This window comes from Galleria mellonella, unplaced genomic scaffold (assembly GCF_026898425.1).
Source record: "Galleria mellonella isolate WM207_F2 unplaced genomic scaffold, CSIRO_AGI_GalMel_v1 utg746, whole genome shotgun sequence".
Taxonomy (NCBI): Eukaryota; Metazoa; Arthropoda; class Insecta; order Lepidoptera; family Pyralidae; genus Galleria; species Galleria mellonella.
The window spans coordinates 114582-131750 of NW_026442148.1; the positions used below are offsets into that span (position 1 = coordinate 114582).

At 34.0% G+C, this 17169-nt stretch overlaps 1 protein-coding gene across 1 annotated transcript; it reads left to right on the forward strand.

Moving 5' to 3' along the window:
* The first annotated feature begins 7659 nt into the window (after positions 1-7659).
* On the forward strand, positions 7660-16820 carry LOC113515274 (uncharacterized). The gene is made up of 3 exons (XM_052901130.1): positions 7660-7793; positions 12730-13111; positions 14999-16820. Exons 2-3 carry the CDS (start codon positions 12733-12735, stop codon positions 15091-15093), a joined length of 474 nt encoding a protein of 157 aa, XP_052757090.1. The 5' UTR covers positions 7660-7793; positions 12730-12732; the 3' UTR covers positions 15094-16820.
* The last annotated feature ends 349 nt before the right edge of the window (positions 16821-17169 follow it).

Below are 17169 nucleotides of genomic sequence, written 5' to 3' on the forward strand. Positions count from 1 at the left end.
AAGTTATTTAAAGTTTTGAAACCGAAATATATGAAACAAGATGTACATCACTATTGAAACAAAATCCCATAGAAAAAGCATATACTATCCTTAATCTATGAAAAGCCATAGTGGGTTCTGTCAATCAAATGACTGACATTTTGGTGTCACGTTCGCGTCATGCCATTCTACTCCTCAGTTCGTCGACTCGATATCATAATTTTATCTTGTGTATTTCGTGTTTCTACCAATTCGCCGCGAAAAATTGTTTCTAGAAACTAAATAATGCTCTTATATATGATTTGAATAAATAAGAAATCTTACCATACCAGTATTAGAAGGTAATCTCTCAGTATTAAGCGAAAATGGTCGACTTAAGCGGCGGTCAAGACGGTCCACTGGAGCATGCATTTTCTAACAGTGTTTTCATAGTTCCTGGCATTATTGTCATCAGTTTAACCGGTAATGAGATATTTTTTTTTCATATTTTCATAGTAGATATTACCTATTACAAGTAGTTTCCCCGCATGGAAGTTATTTTCTAATTCTTTCCACTTTTCGTAAGTATTATAAATATTTTTTTTGTATAAAATACCTACATACACCTATAAATAATTTACCAAAATTCAACTTTGTTGCATGAGAATTTTTTAACTAACTTTAAAAAAAGCGGAGATTATTAAGTAACCTGTATTTTATTATATAGAATTATTGCATAGGTAAGTATGCAATATTTTTGCCAATTATGTATTAATTTCAATAACTCTCTTTTCAATAGATAGATTTTATATCCCCTTATTGGTTTTCTAATTTCACCACAATTCTCTAAATAATTTTTGTTTTTTTTTATGCAACTTTGAATGGCAAACAATCTGATGACCCACCTGATGGAAAATGGTAACTGTCGCCTATAGACATAAACAGTACCATGGACATAACAGAGTATACTGTTTTGCCCATGATATCCCCCATGAATTGCCATTCTTAAAGACACAGGTGTTATTCCTCTGTACTCTGTAAATTCACTGCCATATCCCACCCTTCAAACCGAAACACAGCCATGCAAACAACTGCTTCACGGTTGAAACAAGAATAGGACAGAGGTGCCCAAGCAAACGACTTTCATACAAAGTCTCCCTCTTGTAGCTATATGAAATTACAATTAATATACTCATTAATTGTCTTAAAATATCAACATAATTATACTTCTAAGCTTTTTTATATATTGTTTTATTACTTAATAGCTTTTACCTGCAACATTGTATATCCTGGGATGTGGTCACAGTTCAACAATAGCCTATGTCTTTCTCCATCCCATAGTAAATATATACCAAGCTTCATAGAGGTTATAACGCCATTAAACAGTTCAGAAATAATAAACAAAAAAATTCACTTTCACATTTATAATATTAGTAAGGATGTAATTCTTAACATTTAAACATAATCTATTTTGTTTTGTGTTATTCTAAATAATGAAAAACCCAAAAACCTTATACAGTGCAAGTTGATATGTTGTATTACACAAGGGGTACCCAAACTTATTTTGTCTATCACCCACTTTGAGAATAAATTATTTTTTAGCGCCCCCATTTTTTCACCTACTTAAAAACCACTATTACTTCAAGATCAACAAATCACCCTCCATGCCTCTACACAACACCCCCATTTTTTTCTTGGTCTCTTACCATATGGGTACCTTACCCCCCTTTAGGTCTGCAATGCCCACAAGGGTATGTTATCGCCCACTTTGGGAAAGACTGTGTTACACGAAGCAATAACTGCTGTTTCATAAAGGCTAAGAGATTGTTAGTAACATGAACTAACAGGTTTATTGTTGGCAATAGATTGATCCCCATACAGTACCCCATAGAAACCATATAAAGACAATGATATTTTTATGCTACAAAATACTAATTATCCATATTTGTGGGTACCAGTGTTTTTCAATCTTTCTCATGATGCGACCCCCTTATTATGTAAAAATATCTTGCGACCCCCTACCCTCCACGATTTCAAATGTGAATTAATTTTATTATAGTACAATTATGAAATCTGTAACTAGTTGTATTTATATTCATAGTTAGGTATCGATAAAATAAAATAAATAATACATAATAAAGTATCTAAAAGAGACATGTAATCAATGTCTTTTATAGATACTTCATTATGTATTATTGATTGATTGATTTATTTACGGAACTGTTGATTTTTCACTACTCCGCGACCCCCTTTTGGAGGCTCGGGGACCCCCCCCCCCCAAGGGGTCGCGTCCTACACTTTGAAAAACACTGTTTTTAACAATTCACTACATCACTAATTATTAGTGCCTTTAAATCCCAAACCAAACAAAACTTTTGCTATGAGCACTAACCACAGTCAATAGCTAAAATAGATTTATGAAGAAATTTGACGTTTTTTATTATTATGGTGGTCACAGCCATGTTGCTTCATCACAAAAATATGGTACAGAGATACCATGTTGGTCATGTGGTTCAGTATAGGGATTAATATCAAGATTGAGGGGGGGGGGAAGGGATTGTTAGTAATGGAGTGGTTAGTCCATATTGCTATCAATATACCCCCTCAGGTCGCCCTCCACGCCGTTCTAGAAACCATCTTGATTAATTTATCGTTGTATTCATCACGATGGGCTAACTGACCTGCCTTTTCATCCTCACCAATCATCCCTCACTGGTACCCCGCCAGTGTATACTAATAGCGCAGGCGAGGTTACCATTTATTTGTTATCCATTAAAAAAAAATCTGAATTGGGGGGAAGGGTTTGTTAGTAATGTGGACTACCAGTCACATTGCTAGCAATATACCTTATCAGGTCGACCTTCACGTGGTCCCCTATGGAAAACATCGTGTTGAATTCCAGGTGTATTCATCATGATGGGCTAATTGACCTTGCCTTTTCGTTCTCATCTGTCATCATTCATTGGTGCCCCGTCAGTGTATACTGTTTGTTCAAGTGGGATTATCACTCCATTTTTTTATTTTATTTCAACAGTTGTCCACTGTTGGGCATAAGCCTTCCCCATAAGGGGAGTTTTGCCAGTAGTTGCCACTCTTAGCAGGAGAGTTGGCAACCGCAGTTAGTCTTTTAAAGATGTTTTAAGAGGGACGCTGCTACCCATCGCATGTTCTCCCTTAGTCGCCTCTTACGACACCCACGGGAAAGAAAGGGGTGGCCCATTCTATGCCGGGACCACACGGCGATATCACTTCATGGTCATCCCTTAAAAAAAATCAAGATTCTCTTCTTGTGCAATGTATTTTATTTCCCTGGCCACCTCTTTTATCTTATGTCCTGTGCTTAACAAGGTGACACTGTATAATCGTGTCGAAAATATGCCTTGTTTATCCAATTGGCTATTATTTTTTTTTTATAATAATATTGTACTTATTCAATTACTAAACACTTGTGATAATAAAAGGAAATACTTAATATTCGTATGGTACAAAATATAAACTGAGGCGAATTCGCATTTATCAATTTATTTATTTTTACATGTGACAGTTACCACTTTCCATCAGATGGGCCGTCAGTTTGTCTACTATTCTAAGTAGAATTTAAAAAAAATAGCAGATGAGAATCTATGCCACATTTTTTAACTGATTTCAAAATGAAGGCTCAAATCGGTTGTATGTTTCTTATTTTTGTTACCTCGTGACTTCGTCATTTGTAAACCGAGTTGAAAAATTAATTTCTTACCTGAAAGGATATACTTTCATTCCTTATATCATTTCAAAGATTGATTCCATAGAAATTTTATCAAAATTATTTCAATAGTTTAGTTTTTATATCAATATTTAGCTTTTATCACAATTGAAGTAAATTTTTTTGTCACAGTCTAAATTATTGTTTTATTTATTCTGTACTTTTGTGAACTCTTTCTATCTCTTATTATAAAGTCGTTTTTACCTATAACTTCGTATGCGTGGGTTTGTAAATAACGTGTCTGAATAAAACATACATCTTAATATAAAAATATTGGGGGAAAAGGGATTATTAGCAATGCAGTTCGACAGCCCCATTGCTAGCAATATGCTTTATTAGGTCGACCTCCACGTGGTTCCCCCTGGAAACCATCGTGAACAATTCTTGTTGAATTCGTCACGATGGGCTAACTAACCTACTTCATACTCACCTATCATCCTTCACTGGTGCCCTGCCAGTGTATACCGATAGTTCGAGTGGGGTTACCATTCCATTATCATCCATTAAAAAAAAATATATATATATATATATATATATATATATATATATATATATATATATATATATATATATATATATATATATATATATATATATATATATATAAACCCAACCCTACACTCTATATATTATCATCTAAACGTTATAAAAATCATATTCAAGTAAGATATGTAAGTATAATAATTTTACTAATTTTATTTCAAATTAATTAGTAATATGTGGTGTAAATTAGACTCATAAATCGCCATCATTTTTTATCTTAGACCATACACTGAACTACAACGTGTAAGTCCACGTTGGACGTCGTGTAATTATTATCTTGTATGCGCGATAACAAATCACTCGGAAACGATATTCTTTTAAAAAAATAAATAAAAAAAAAAATATTAGAAACATTACAACGTTTAGAACAAATCAAATTTCGAACACACGAAACGGTTAGAGTTCCATTTCCAAAATGTCCGAAGCGGAGAGGGCTATAGAAGACATCTTGAAGTCTGACGACCCGGTGACGGCTAAAAGGAAACTTCTAGAAGTGCTCCAATCAGGAAATTTGACCGATGACCTCAAAGAGAGATTGAAAACTCTATTGTACGGCACATCGCCCCTATTCGGTGACTACGACGGTGTTACAGGGACACTGCTGGCGCTCGGATTTGCCGTTTTGATATTTTCTGTATTACGTGAGTAGTTTTAAGGCACTCATTTGCTACAGATGGCGCTGTTCGTCTATTTTTTAAACGATTTTAAAAGAAGAACGTTCTCAATTCGGTTGTATTTTTTTTTATGTTTGTCACCTCATAACTTCGTCAGTTGTAAACCGATTCGGAAGCTCCTTTTTTCATCTGAAAGGACATACTTACAGATTGGTCTTGTAGAAATTTTATCAAAGTCGATTCAGTAGTTTAGTTTTTAAATCAAAGTAACTGGTTTTGTCACAATTGAAGTCGCATTCTGTGAGGCACAGTCTTATATATAGAAATGCATTCCATTTTAAATAAATAGACCAATGACGTCATAATGTATTTCTTTTTTCTGTACTCTGTATGTATCTATATTTGTTCCGGCACCATAAAAAAATACTACACCAAATTGAATGCTGTTTTCACGAGTATTATATATATATATATATATATATATATACATACTATTCTATGTCTCAGGTATTGTATGTTTCCCTTTTAAAGTAAAATAAAAACTCTCTTCTTCTAGACACGTGATCTAGAAGTGGCCCATTTTATTGGTTTTCTTACGTCTAAAATGTCTGAAATCCACGCGGACGAAGTAGCGGGCTGAAAGTTAGTTCAAAATAAAATTAAACAATCAGTCATAAGCGCTAAAAATTCACAAGCAGCATCCGTTCTCGAGTATGACATATGAATCAAACATCATATATAAATATATATTTATTAATGGGTTATAATGGAATGATAACCCCACCTGCGCTATCGGTATACGCGGGCGGGGTACCAGTCACGGATGGTAGGCGAGAATGAAAAGGCAGGTCAGTTAGCCTATCGTGATGAAAACACCTGGAATTCAACACGGGGGTTTCCAGAGGAAGCCACGCGGAGGTCGACCTGACAGAGTATACTGCTAGCAATGGGAGTGGTAGTCCGCATTACTAACAATTAATGAGTTATAATAGAATGGTAACCTCGCCTGCGCTAACGGTATTTGCTGGCGATGCATCAGTCAGGGATGATAGGGGAGGACGGAAAGGCAGGTCAGTTAGTCCATCGTGATGAATACACCTGGAATTCAGCACGATGGTTTCCAGGGGGGACCACTTGAAAGATACTTGTAGAAGTCCCATATGCAGGACGTGAACAATCCCGAGCAATGCCGGGCTTCATCGCTAGTAATACATATAAGTACTATTTAGGTCATTTCGCATTATCGGACAGAGCGATATAATTTCACTAGTATGTACATACAATTGGCACGTCCACTGAGAATTACGTAAATTTTGTGATAAAAGAAATACTCGGCGTTGAATACGTATGGCAATAACGATTGTCTTTCTATATAAATATTAGTAGGATTCCTTGGGTATTCTCGCAGGAATTAAGAAAAAAGTATAAATTGTCTACGAGTATGATCACATGGCGCGCACCTCCAAAATCTAAAAAAAAAAATACAAATATTGGAGTTTATACTTACAAGTTTTGAAAACTTTGTACCATAATTGTAAAATAATAATGTAATACAAATTCTACTATTTTTGAAATGAAAAATTTACACTTTTTTTATGTATTTTGCTTTTTTTTTTTTTTTTTAAATGAACTCTTTTATCTCTCTTTTTACTGTGTATGTCTATCTATGTCTGTAGTTATTTGTGTGCTGTAATGCAAATATTTATCTATTTCGATTACTAAATAAATCTAAACAGTAAATAGAATTAAGTGTATTTTTTTTATACAACTTAGAATGGCAGCGGGGAAAGGGATTGTTAGTAATGGAGACTAAGAATCCCATTGCTAGCAATATACCCAACCAGGTCGACCTCCTCGCGGTTCTCCCTGGAAACTATCATGGTTAATTCCTGATGAATTCACTGGCCTATTTTCATTCTTATCTATCATCCTTCACTGGTACTCCGCCAGCGTATCCCGTTAGCGCAAGCGGGGTTACCATTCCATTTTCACCGATAAAAAAAAAACTTAGAATGGCAAACATTTTGTTTTTATAACAAAATGTTATATAAATAAAATGTGTATATTTTATTAATAAAATACGTTGACGTGCAATTGCTAGATAGAAATAAAGATGTCGGCCCCATCCCTCTTCTTATTCATAAAAACTAAAACCTATTATAATTATTGAACTAGTTTGTCACTGTGGCAGGATCTGCGTTTCAAGACTTGGGCTTCCATCACAATTATAAAGATTAGCTTGGTATTTATCTTTTGTTAATAGGCGTGAATTTTTTATACCTTTTTACGCCATCTATTGTCAAGTAGAGTTACAATTCTGTTGCTTGTTGTTGGATGATTTTGAAAAAAATGACATTTTGTCATTTTTTTTTTTACAACAATTTTTCAACCCTTTGTGGATTATGTTTTATAACTTTATACAGGTTATATGTTTCATAGTATTTTAAATTAAACGTCATATTTGTGGAATTTTTATTACAATCAGTCCGGTTGTTTTCACATGAAACGATAACATACAAGCTGACAAAGCGATAAACATACAAGCAGAGTAAAAATATAACAATACAACAAATATAATAGACTTTTGCCTACGTTGTTACCGTTCGATTTTATTATCTATCTATCTATCCTATAGATAGATCAGACAGGTAACTCTGGCTGGTGTACCACGGTGTGGAAGGCAAATGGGGAAACCACCGCACAAACTTCCCTAACAAATAGATTTTATTATAATTGTTATAATTCTGTAAAAATAGAATAATGTGACGGCATGAAAAATCCAATATGGCGGACGGGCCGCGAGAAATTAAACCGTTATCTATATTCATTTGCTATCGTATTAAAGTACACGTAATTGGAACACTGTAATGGCAACAAATCAGTGTATTTTCAAATACATAGTAGTTTATCTCTAGGTGTCCACACATACTGTGGTGAGTTGTTTTTATAATTAAATAAATAAATATATAATTAATTGAATAACGAATCGATTCTGATGCATTATTTACCTCTAAATGTGTCTCTGAAACTTAAATTTTATTTATGTATTCTTTTATAAAGAAATCTTTCTAAATACTATGTCAATTTATTAGAAACTTAATTGATTAAATTTATTTATGTTATAAATGATGCGGACTTGCTCCATTCCAATTTGGGTGTTGCTGGAAGAGAACTCTTGTAGAGTTAAACTCACCTTTCTACATTTGCTTACCTCTGTCATATTTCTTTATATATTATTATATGTACGATAAAGCATAAGTAAAGTGGAATAAATAATTATATGCTTTTATTTTTATTTTTTTCTAAAGTTTCATGGTTTTAAAGATAGATTTAGAGGCATGTCTCTAAAGAATCGATCGTTAGTGATTTTTTTTTTAATAAATTCAAATGGAATTCTAATGAAATTTAACCGACTTACAAAAGGGGAATTTCTAAAATCATTATATTTTTTTTTCTTTTACGATTCTTTAATTATTTTTATTTTTTATTATATTTATATACCTTCCTCCTTCAAAAAAAGAATGCAGTTGTTTTTAATATTTGTTACCTCATAACTCCGTCAGTTGTATACCGGTTTGAAAGATGCTTTTTTTATCTGAAAGGATATAAAATTAAAATAAATTAATAAAATTGATTAATTAATTAAAATTAAATTATCGCAATGACTGTAAACTATGGGTATATACCTGAAGTAAATCTATTGTGTTAAACCTGAAATAAAAATATTAACTATTTATTATATTTACAGAGAAATTTTATCACAATCGGTTCAGTGATTTATTTTTAATACCAAAACTTTGCCGCAATTGAAGTATTTTTTTGTGGAACAAGATCTTTTTATTATGTAAAAATGCTGACCATTTTCGTTTTCTTTTTTATCTTAATATTGTTTTTTTAATATGAGTAGGTACATAACAATATTATTGTTTCTGTCTGTATGTAAGATAACTGGTATAGTCAATGACACAGGAGACGTGAGGTTTTTAACCCTGAAACAATAAATCATCATCGTCATATCAGCGTTTAGCTGTCCACTGCTGACCATAAGCCTCCCCTTTAGGGGGTTTTGTGAGTAGTTGCCACACTTGGCAGGCGGGTTGGCAACCGCAATTAGGATTTCGAGATGTATTAGAGGGACGCTGCTGCCAATCCCCTCACAATTAAGTTTCCTAAGTCAACTCTTACGGCACCCATGGGAAAGGAAGTGATGATCTATTCTATGCCGGAACCACATTTTTCTATGCAATTTAGAATGGCAAACAAACTGACGGCCCACCTGATGGAAAGTGGTAACCGTCGCCTATAGACATGAGCAGTACCATGGACATAACAGAGTATACTGTTTCGCCCATGATACCCCCCACGCGTTGCCATTACTGAGGACTCAAGTGTTATTCCTCTGTACCCAGTAAATTCACGCCATATCCCACCCTTCGAACCGAAACACAGTCATGCAAACACAACTGCTTCACGGTAGAAACACGAATGGGACAGTGGTGCCCAAGTAAACGACTTTATATTTATTTGCATTACTTACAGCACACAATATCAGCTGAGACGATGTTGACCTAAAATACATGACGTGTTCATGAATCCATTCGCGTAACAAGTACACGTACTGTTTTTAATTATCTAGTGATTATAAAAAAAAAACAATAGAATCATACATTATTGAATTCAAATCTATTTTCTTGATGATAATGATAAAAATTGCTTGGCACGATTAACTATATCTGAGATTCGAATTGATAAGAGTGATCTATCGTAACAGTTCGTAAGTATAGATTTGTTATTGTTTTATCTATATATATTTTTAGTTAAGTAATGAATGGGCATAGATAATAGTATAAGTCTTTATTAAAGAAATAACATAATATAGGTATATATTTATATATATACTAGCTGACTCGGCAAACGTTGTTTTACCATATACATTATTTCTAGAACTATACATGAAAATTTATCGTACTACAATTATTATATTCGATTGTCATCTTGTAACCTCATTGCGGCATATAAAAATTGCGATTAAAAAACAGGGGTTGATCGTAAAAGCGTGAAAATTTTAATTTGTGTGTATTTTTCAATGTTACATCATAATAAAATAAAAATAAATTGTCAAAAAAATAAACAAATATATTTAGGGGTGGATATAGGATGATAAGGGTATCATTGAGGGGTATGAAAAATAGATGTTGGCCGATTCTCAGACCTACCCGATATGCACACAAAATTTCATAAAAATCAGTAAAGCCGTTTCGGAGGAGTTTGGTAACAAACACCGTGACACGAGAATTTTATATATTAGATATATGTGTATTTATACGATTAAATATAATTAATATAGTTTTGTCTAGTTTGTTTAAATATTGTCACAATATTGTACGCCGCTCTACCCGCTGACATTGTTGCTCCTTTCCACGTTGAGTGTTGCTGGAGGAGAACTCTATTAGAGTTAAGCTCGCCTTTGTACATTTGATTACCTCTGCCATATTCTTATAACTGGTGTGTACAATAAAGAATTAAATAAATAAATAAATAATAAACAATTCAATATAATTAATATTCAATCGGTAACTATTCTGTCACCCCTCTCTTGTCGAAAGACAAAGGCCTCCTCCAGAGTCTTCTATTCTATTCTGTTTTTGGCTATCCTTGTCCAGAGTGCACCTGCTACTGCTTTTATATGTCTTTTTATACAACTTAGAATGGCAAACAAGCTGACGGCCCACCTGATGGAAAGTGGTAACCGTCGCCTATAGACATGAGCAGTACCATGCACATAACAGAGTATACTGTTTCGCTCATGATACCCCCCATGCGTTGCCACTCCTGTGGACTCGAGAATGTCTGTAACCTATCGTGTCAATGGTGTTCCCTGTCTTCTTTGACCTGTTCTAGGGTACCAGTCTGTTACAGTTGTTGTCAATTTTTGTGTTGTTTTTTTCTACCATTATATTAATTATTTTATTTACACACATACACTAAACAAACTTTTCATTTAAATGTTATCATTAGTTAAATACAATCGCTCTTTAAGAAAAATCATATAAATTATACATATTACATCTGACAAAACAACATAATAATGAAGTTTACACAATTATATAATGACATTACTATTTTACTTTGAAATAAGAATAAAAAGAAAAACTTATGAAAAAAAAAAACAAAATGTATGTAGCAGTGTTTGTGCAAAGGACAAATGCCCTGCCCATCTCCATTGTAATTTTTTTATTGTATAGATAACGTTTTTGAATTTTGTTTTCTCTCTAATGTCGACTAATTTAACCCTATTCTTTATTTTTTACATATACTACATAGGACATAGATAAAGTAAAAAAAAAAACAAATACTTATGCTATTATATAAATGTATATAATAGGCTGTGTGGTCCCGGCATAGAATAGGCAACACCTCCCTTTCCCGTGGGCGTCGTTAGGCAACTACAGCATGGGGTTCTTCAAGGGGGGTAGGGTTTCTTCAGGGTTGGTATCGCGCGCGTAGTACCTCTGGTATTGCAGGCGTTCATAGGCTACGGTAACCACTTACTTGGTGGGACGTATGCTTGATTATCACCTCAGTGGTATAAAAAAAGGGCGAGGGATGGGCAGCAGCGTCCCTCTTAGGACATCTCCAAAACCTAACTGCGGTTGCTAATCCACTTGCCAAGTGTAGCAACTGCTGACGAAACCCCTCTAAGGGGAAGGCTTATGTCCAGCAGTGGACAGTTAAAGGCTGATATGTTGATAATGGTATAATACAAATGTTTATATGGGTCCTTATATTCATATATATTCATTAATTTAGTAAATAGGTGGACAGTATAAAGAATCATAAAAGATAATGTAACTATAAAATTTTAAAAGAAATATATTGCGTAAAATTGTAACCTCCCTTTTTCAAGTCGGTTAGATGTCCTATATCGCGCGTTGCACACATGCGCTCGTGTAACTGTGTAATTTTATTACATTACGTCTTAGCGTCAAATAGTGTCAATGCATGTTTGAAACGGTAGCGCCTGGATCATATGCCTCAGGATGAAACATCGCATTTTAGAAACGGCCCATAAACGATCAGCCAACAGGACTTTTGACAGTTTTTTTTTTTTTTATTTGAGAACTACTTTTTTTTTCATAAAAAATATTAGTATTAAAATTATTAAAATAGTGGCCACTTTTAATGATTCTACCAACGATGGAAGTAATCAGTGAAGACTAGTCGATGTCGTCAATGCTTGACTACTCTGTTTACCAGGGGCAGAGGGATTGTTAGTAATAGAGACGCGATTCCCCCTGGACACCATTATGATTAAATCCTGTTGAATCCATCACAATGAGCTGAATGTCACCTGCCCATGTATACCAATAACATAGGCGAGGTTACTATTCCATTATTAACATTCGCTAAGAACTCTGTCCACCCCATTCTTTTAAATATAAACTTGAGAAATATTTTCAAATTTACAATATATATATAATGCAGTTTAGAATGGCAAACTAACTGACGGCCCACCTGTAAATTCACTGCTATATCCCACCCTTCAAACCGAAACACACAGCCATACAAACACACTGCTTCACAGTAGAAACACGAATGGGACAGAGGTGCTCAAGCAAACGACTTTTATACAGTCTCCCTCTGGTAATATATATAATTGTACTGTTTGCATTTTTATTGAAGCATCCTATCTAGAGGTATATGATCTAGTAGTAGTTTAATATACTTTGTAAATCCCTGAAGTCTATTTATAAAATTATCTGGCACAATCTCTCTGTACTCTGTACACAATGCACGCGCGCATCATCTAATTTATATACAGTTACTCCAACGTTTCATATTAATAAAAAAAAAAATTCCCGCCAAAAGAAAATGGCCGACCAAGAAGTAGAAGAAGGGCAGCCCATAAACTTCGGGCAAGTTATCGGCCAAAAGTTAACGGAGTCCATACAAAGTATGGATCTACTCACGGTCTTACAAAAGATGGTAGCTGTTTCACCGGAAGACGAGGAATCCGAGGAAGTGAGGGAGAAATTGAAAAATATACTCAAAAGGCTGGACTCCATGAGCGATGAAGAGAGGGAAGTGTTCACTAAACAAGTCAAGGACGGTTTGGCGTCAAAATTGTCTATGAAATTGCAAGATCCTAATGTTTTTAATACAGAGGGACTAGAGGACGCCATAAAAGAGGCGATCGTGAACAAACTAATTTTAGTAGGAGTCGGGGGACTCATATTGATCATTGTTCTTGGTAACTATATTTTTTTTATTTTTTTTTTTAATTGGAACTCGTGGCAAAGATCGTAGTTATAATTTACCATAACGCGGCATGGTCCTTGGTAAGTATTGTTTTTTTTTTTAAACATAATCAAATTCATGGCAAAGGACCTTTTTAATTTATAACAATCCGGTATGTTATCTTATGTTTTTATTGTCACGATATATTAGGGGATCAAAATGTATGTGTGTATACAATTGTATGAATATTCTAATATCTTCTTCATACATCCGCTATATCGTCTCGTCTATAATGCCAGTAAAATGGCACGATATTTTACTATCTATCCTATTTAAGAGCAGCGCTCTTGTCGGTGGAGCTCTCGCCACTCATGATTTTCAGCGAGTCTCTTCACCTCTTGATACGACACGACACCAACCTTTTCCTAACATTTTTTCCCTTTTGAACTTATAAGATATATTACTATCGCGATAAATTAAATATTTATATAATTATAATTGTCAATTGACAGTTTATGACCGCCATTTTTATTTCTTTAAATGTCGTCTTAAAAGCCTGTTTTATTTTTATTAATTTAATATTTATAGTGTTCTTTAAATAAAACGTGTTGATACTATGAATGGGGGGAGGAGTTGTTAATAATCTGAACATATTGCAAGTTATATACCCTGACTGGTTGACATCCACACGCTTCGTTTTGAAAACTGTCGTGAATAATTCCTGGTGGATTCGTCACGATGGGACAACTAAACTTCCTTCATCGTCACCTCTCTCGCTGGTGTACCATTAAAAAATTCATGAAACAAACGCATTAAAAATATAATTGAAATTTATGTATTGTTCAAAGATATCATTAAAATCCTTGTTAATATTATAAATGGGAAAGTGAGCTTGTTTTTTTGTTTGTTACCTTGTAGCGGCTTAACCGATCTCTATAAAATTTTGTATATACTTACTATATGGGGAAAGATATAGGCTACGTTTTATCCCGGTCACGCGGACGAAGTCGCGGCCAAAAGCTTGGTGTATTATATGTGTGTAGTGTAATGTTGCCGCACTCCGGTAGATTACTCTTAATACGCCATAAAGCAGAATCTACCTTTTTTATACAACTTAGAATGGCAAACAAGCTGACGGCCCACCTGATGGAAAGTGGTAACCGTCGCCTATAGACATAAGCAGTACCATGGACATAACAGAGTATACTGTTTCGCCCATGATACCCCCCATGCGTTGCCATTCCTGAGGACTCAGGTGTTATTCCTCTATCATGTCAAGTGAACTTTGTCGGCAAAAATTATGTATGGGGGCATAAAAATTTTAGAAATGTTCAAGTTGGGGGCATGGCACAAAAAAGAATGGGAAACAATGGCATAATTGTTAAATCTTTGACTCGTATCTATGTGTGTAATTATGGTCCCCAGTCGTGATGGATTTTATTTATCTATTTATTTTTATGCCAAGCCCCATATTATAATGGTGAATGTTATTATTCTATTATCATCTTACTAAAATACCCACCTAATGGGAAATGGGGGGAGGGGAAAGGAATTGTTAGTAATAGAGTCTAATAGCCCTATTGCTAGCAATGTGCCTTATTAGGTGGTCCCCCCTGGAAACTATTATGGTTAATTCTGATGGGCTAACTAGCCTGCTTTCATCTTCACCTGTCATCTATCACTGGAGCCCCGCCAGCGTATACCGATAACGCAGGTGAGGTTACTATTCATCCATAAAAAAATGGAAAATGGTAGAATTGTTAGTAATGGGGAATTAATCTTCATTGCTAGCAAATAAACCTCCTCAGGTCGTCCTATCACCCCTCACTGGTGCCCCGTCAGCGTATACCGTTAGCGCATGCTCTTTATTAATAGTTTTTTTTTTTTTTTGTAATTCCAGTATTCTTCGGCTACAAGCTCTACAAGTCGATAAAGGACAAGGAAAAGAAGAAAGAAGAGAAGAAGAAAGCCAAGCAACTCAAAAAGAAGAAATGACCGGTGTACTATCAACGAGCGAATGGATAAATGGCGGCAGTGGCGCGTATCTTGGAAGTTGGGTTTATTGTTTTAACCTCATATTTTGATAATAAAAAAAGTAAAAATAGATTCTGAATTTAAAATACGCGGTCAATTATACATCGTTATCATTTGATAGACCAATTAGAACCCTGACGCAATGGCATAAGATATAATGGCCTTTGAGTGTTGTACTTCGATGTTTGTAAATTAAAAAACTGAAGTTCCATATTTGAATGTTTACTTTTTTTTTACGCTGTGATAGAAAATTGTAGCTGCCAGTTCTTGTTTAAAACAATAGGTATCGAATAAAAACCAAGATTGCTCAACAGATAATATAACTTATCGATAATTATTCGATAAAATTGTAAGAAGGCATACTATCATAATTATTATCTATAACCATGAGATTATAAAGTAACAAATAATTGTCAATTACTCCAAGGATACGATATTTGTATTGTTAACGTCACTAGTTACTATAATTTTAAAAAACAAGGGTTGGCAGTTAAAGTTTTTTTTTTCTTTTTACATAGAGTATTGGAAGCGAGCTAAACTGCCCGCCGAATATAAAAATGGTAACAATCGCCTACAGATATGAACAACTGCTACATTACCATTCTTGAGATATCCTTCAAAAGATTCCTTCAAATTTAAGCATAACTTCCAAGATATTGTATTAAAATGACTGATTTTAATGAATTATATTTTAGGTATCTACTATATTTTTTTATTTGTGTTAGACAAAAGACTATAAACTGTGACAACCTACATATGGCATAGCGAAGAATAAATATACTATTATTAAACTTTATATTTGTGTAAAAACGTCTAAATTCGATTAAAAAAAAATATTTTGTAACATTATTACAACTGGCTGGTTTTACATTCATATAAAGAACATCTCTAATGTTTTTTTTATACCAAGCACAAAAGCAAAATATTGTACGTGGCCGAACACAACAAAATCAAATTTAGACGACAAATTTTATTGAATTAATTTAAAATAAATTCAAATTTTATTTGATATTGTGACCATATTTTTAATTAAAAATATTTGATTTGTTTATCATATACTAGCGACCCGCCCCGGTTTCGCACGGATGCAATACTGATACTAAATATATTACAGAATAGAAACTGTTCTACCTACTATACTCTTCTCTACAATATTATGCATGTATTATACATATAAACCTTCCTGTTGAATCACTCTATCTATTAAAAAAAACATCAAAATCCGTTGTGTAGTTTTTAAGATCTAAGCATACATAGGGACAGACAGACAGCGGGACGACTTTGTTTTATACTATGTAGCGATAGTGATATAACAGATGGCGCCACTTACATGAAGTCCGTTAATTGTCAAAAATGATATTCACAAAAAATTGTTGTAACTAAATGATAAAGCCTCGATCACAATAATACTAATTTTTATAATATTTTGTCCTTCATAAGTAAAGGCAGCAGCCAACCCACAACATCTCATGTGATTTAAAGAAAATAGTGGATTCTTATTGCGCTCATAGACAAGTGGTGCCCTCTATAGACAATGTATGTTTTTCTAAACTGTGTATGTTTTATCAAATTTATTTTATTATTAATGTATGGGTGGATAGTATTTGACCTTTTTTTTCTTTAACATTCCATATTTTATCTACACTGTGTTAATGTTCTGTTTGAAAATATAATTTATTTTTACATGATACCGTACTTTTATTTTATTTTTGCCTTTTTGAAATACTTTCAATAGGAATTTGTTTTCCAAGCCGATGGTAAGATGGATGAACGTTTGTATATTCTGTTTCAATAGAAATTAATGAAAAGGTAAACAAGTTTTGTTGAAATTATCGTAGAAATGATAATTCCGTTTCCATCAGACGGGTGAAAATGGTATGGTAATCCCGCCTGCGCTAACGGGATACGCTGGCGGAGCACCAGTGAAGGGTGATAGATGAGAATGAAAACGGGCCAGTTAGCCCATCATGATAAATTCATCAGGAATTAACCATGATAGTTTCCAGGGAGAACCGCGTGGAGGTCGACATGTTAGTG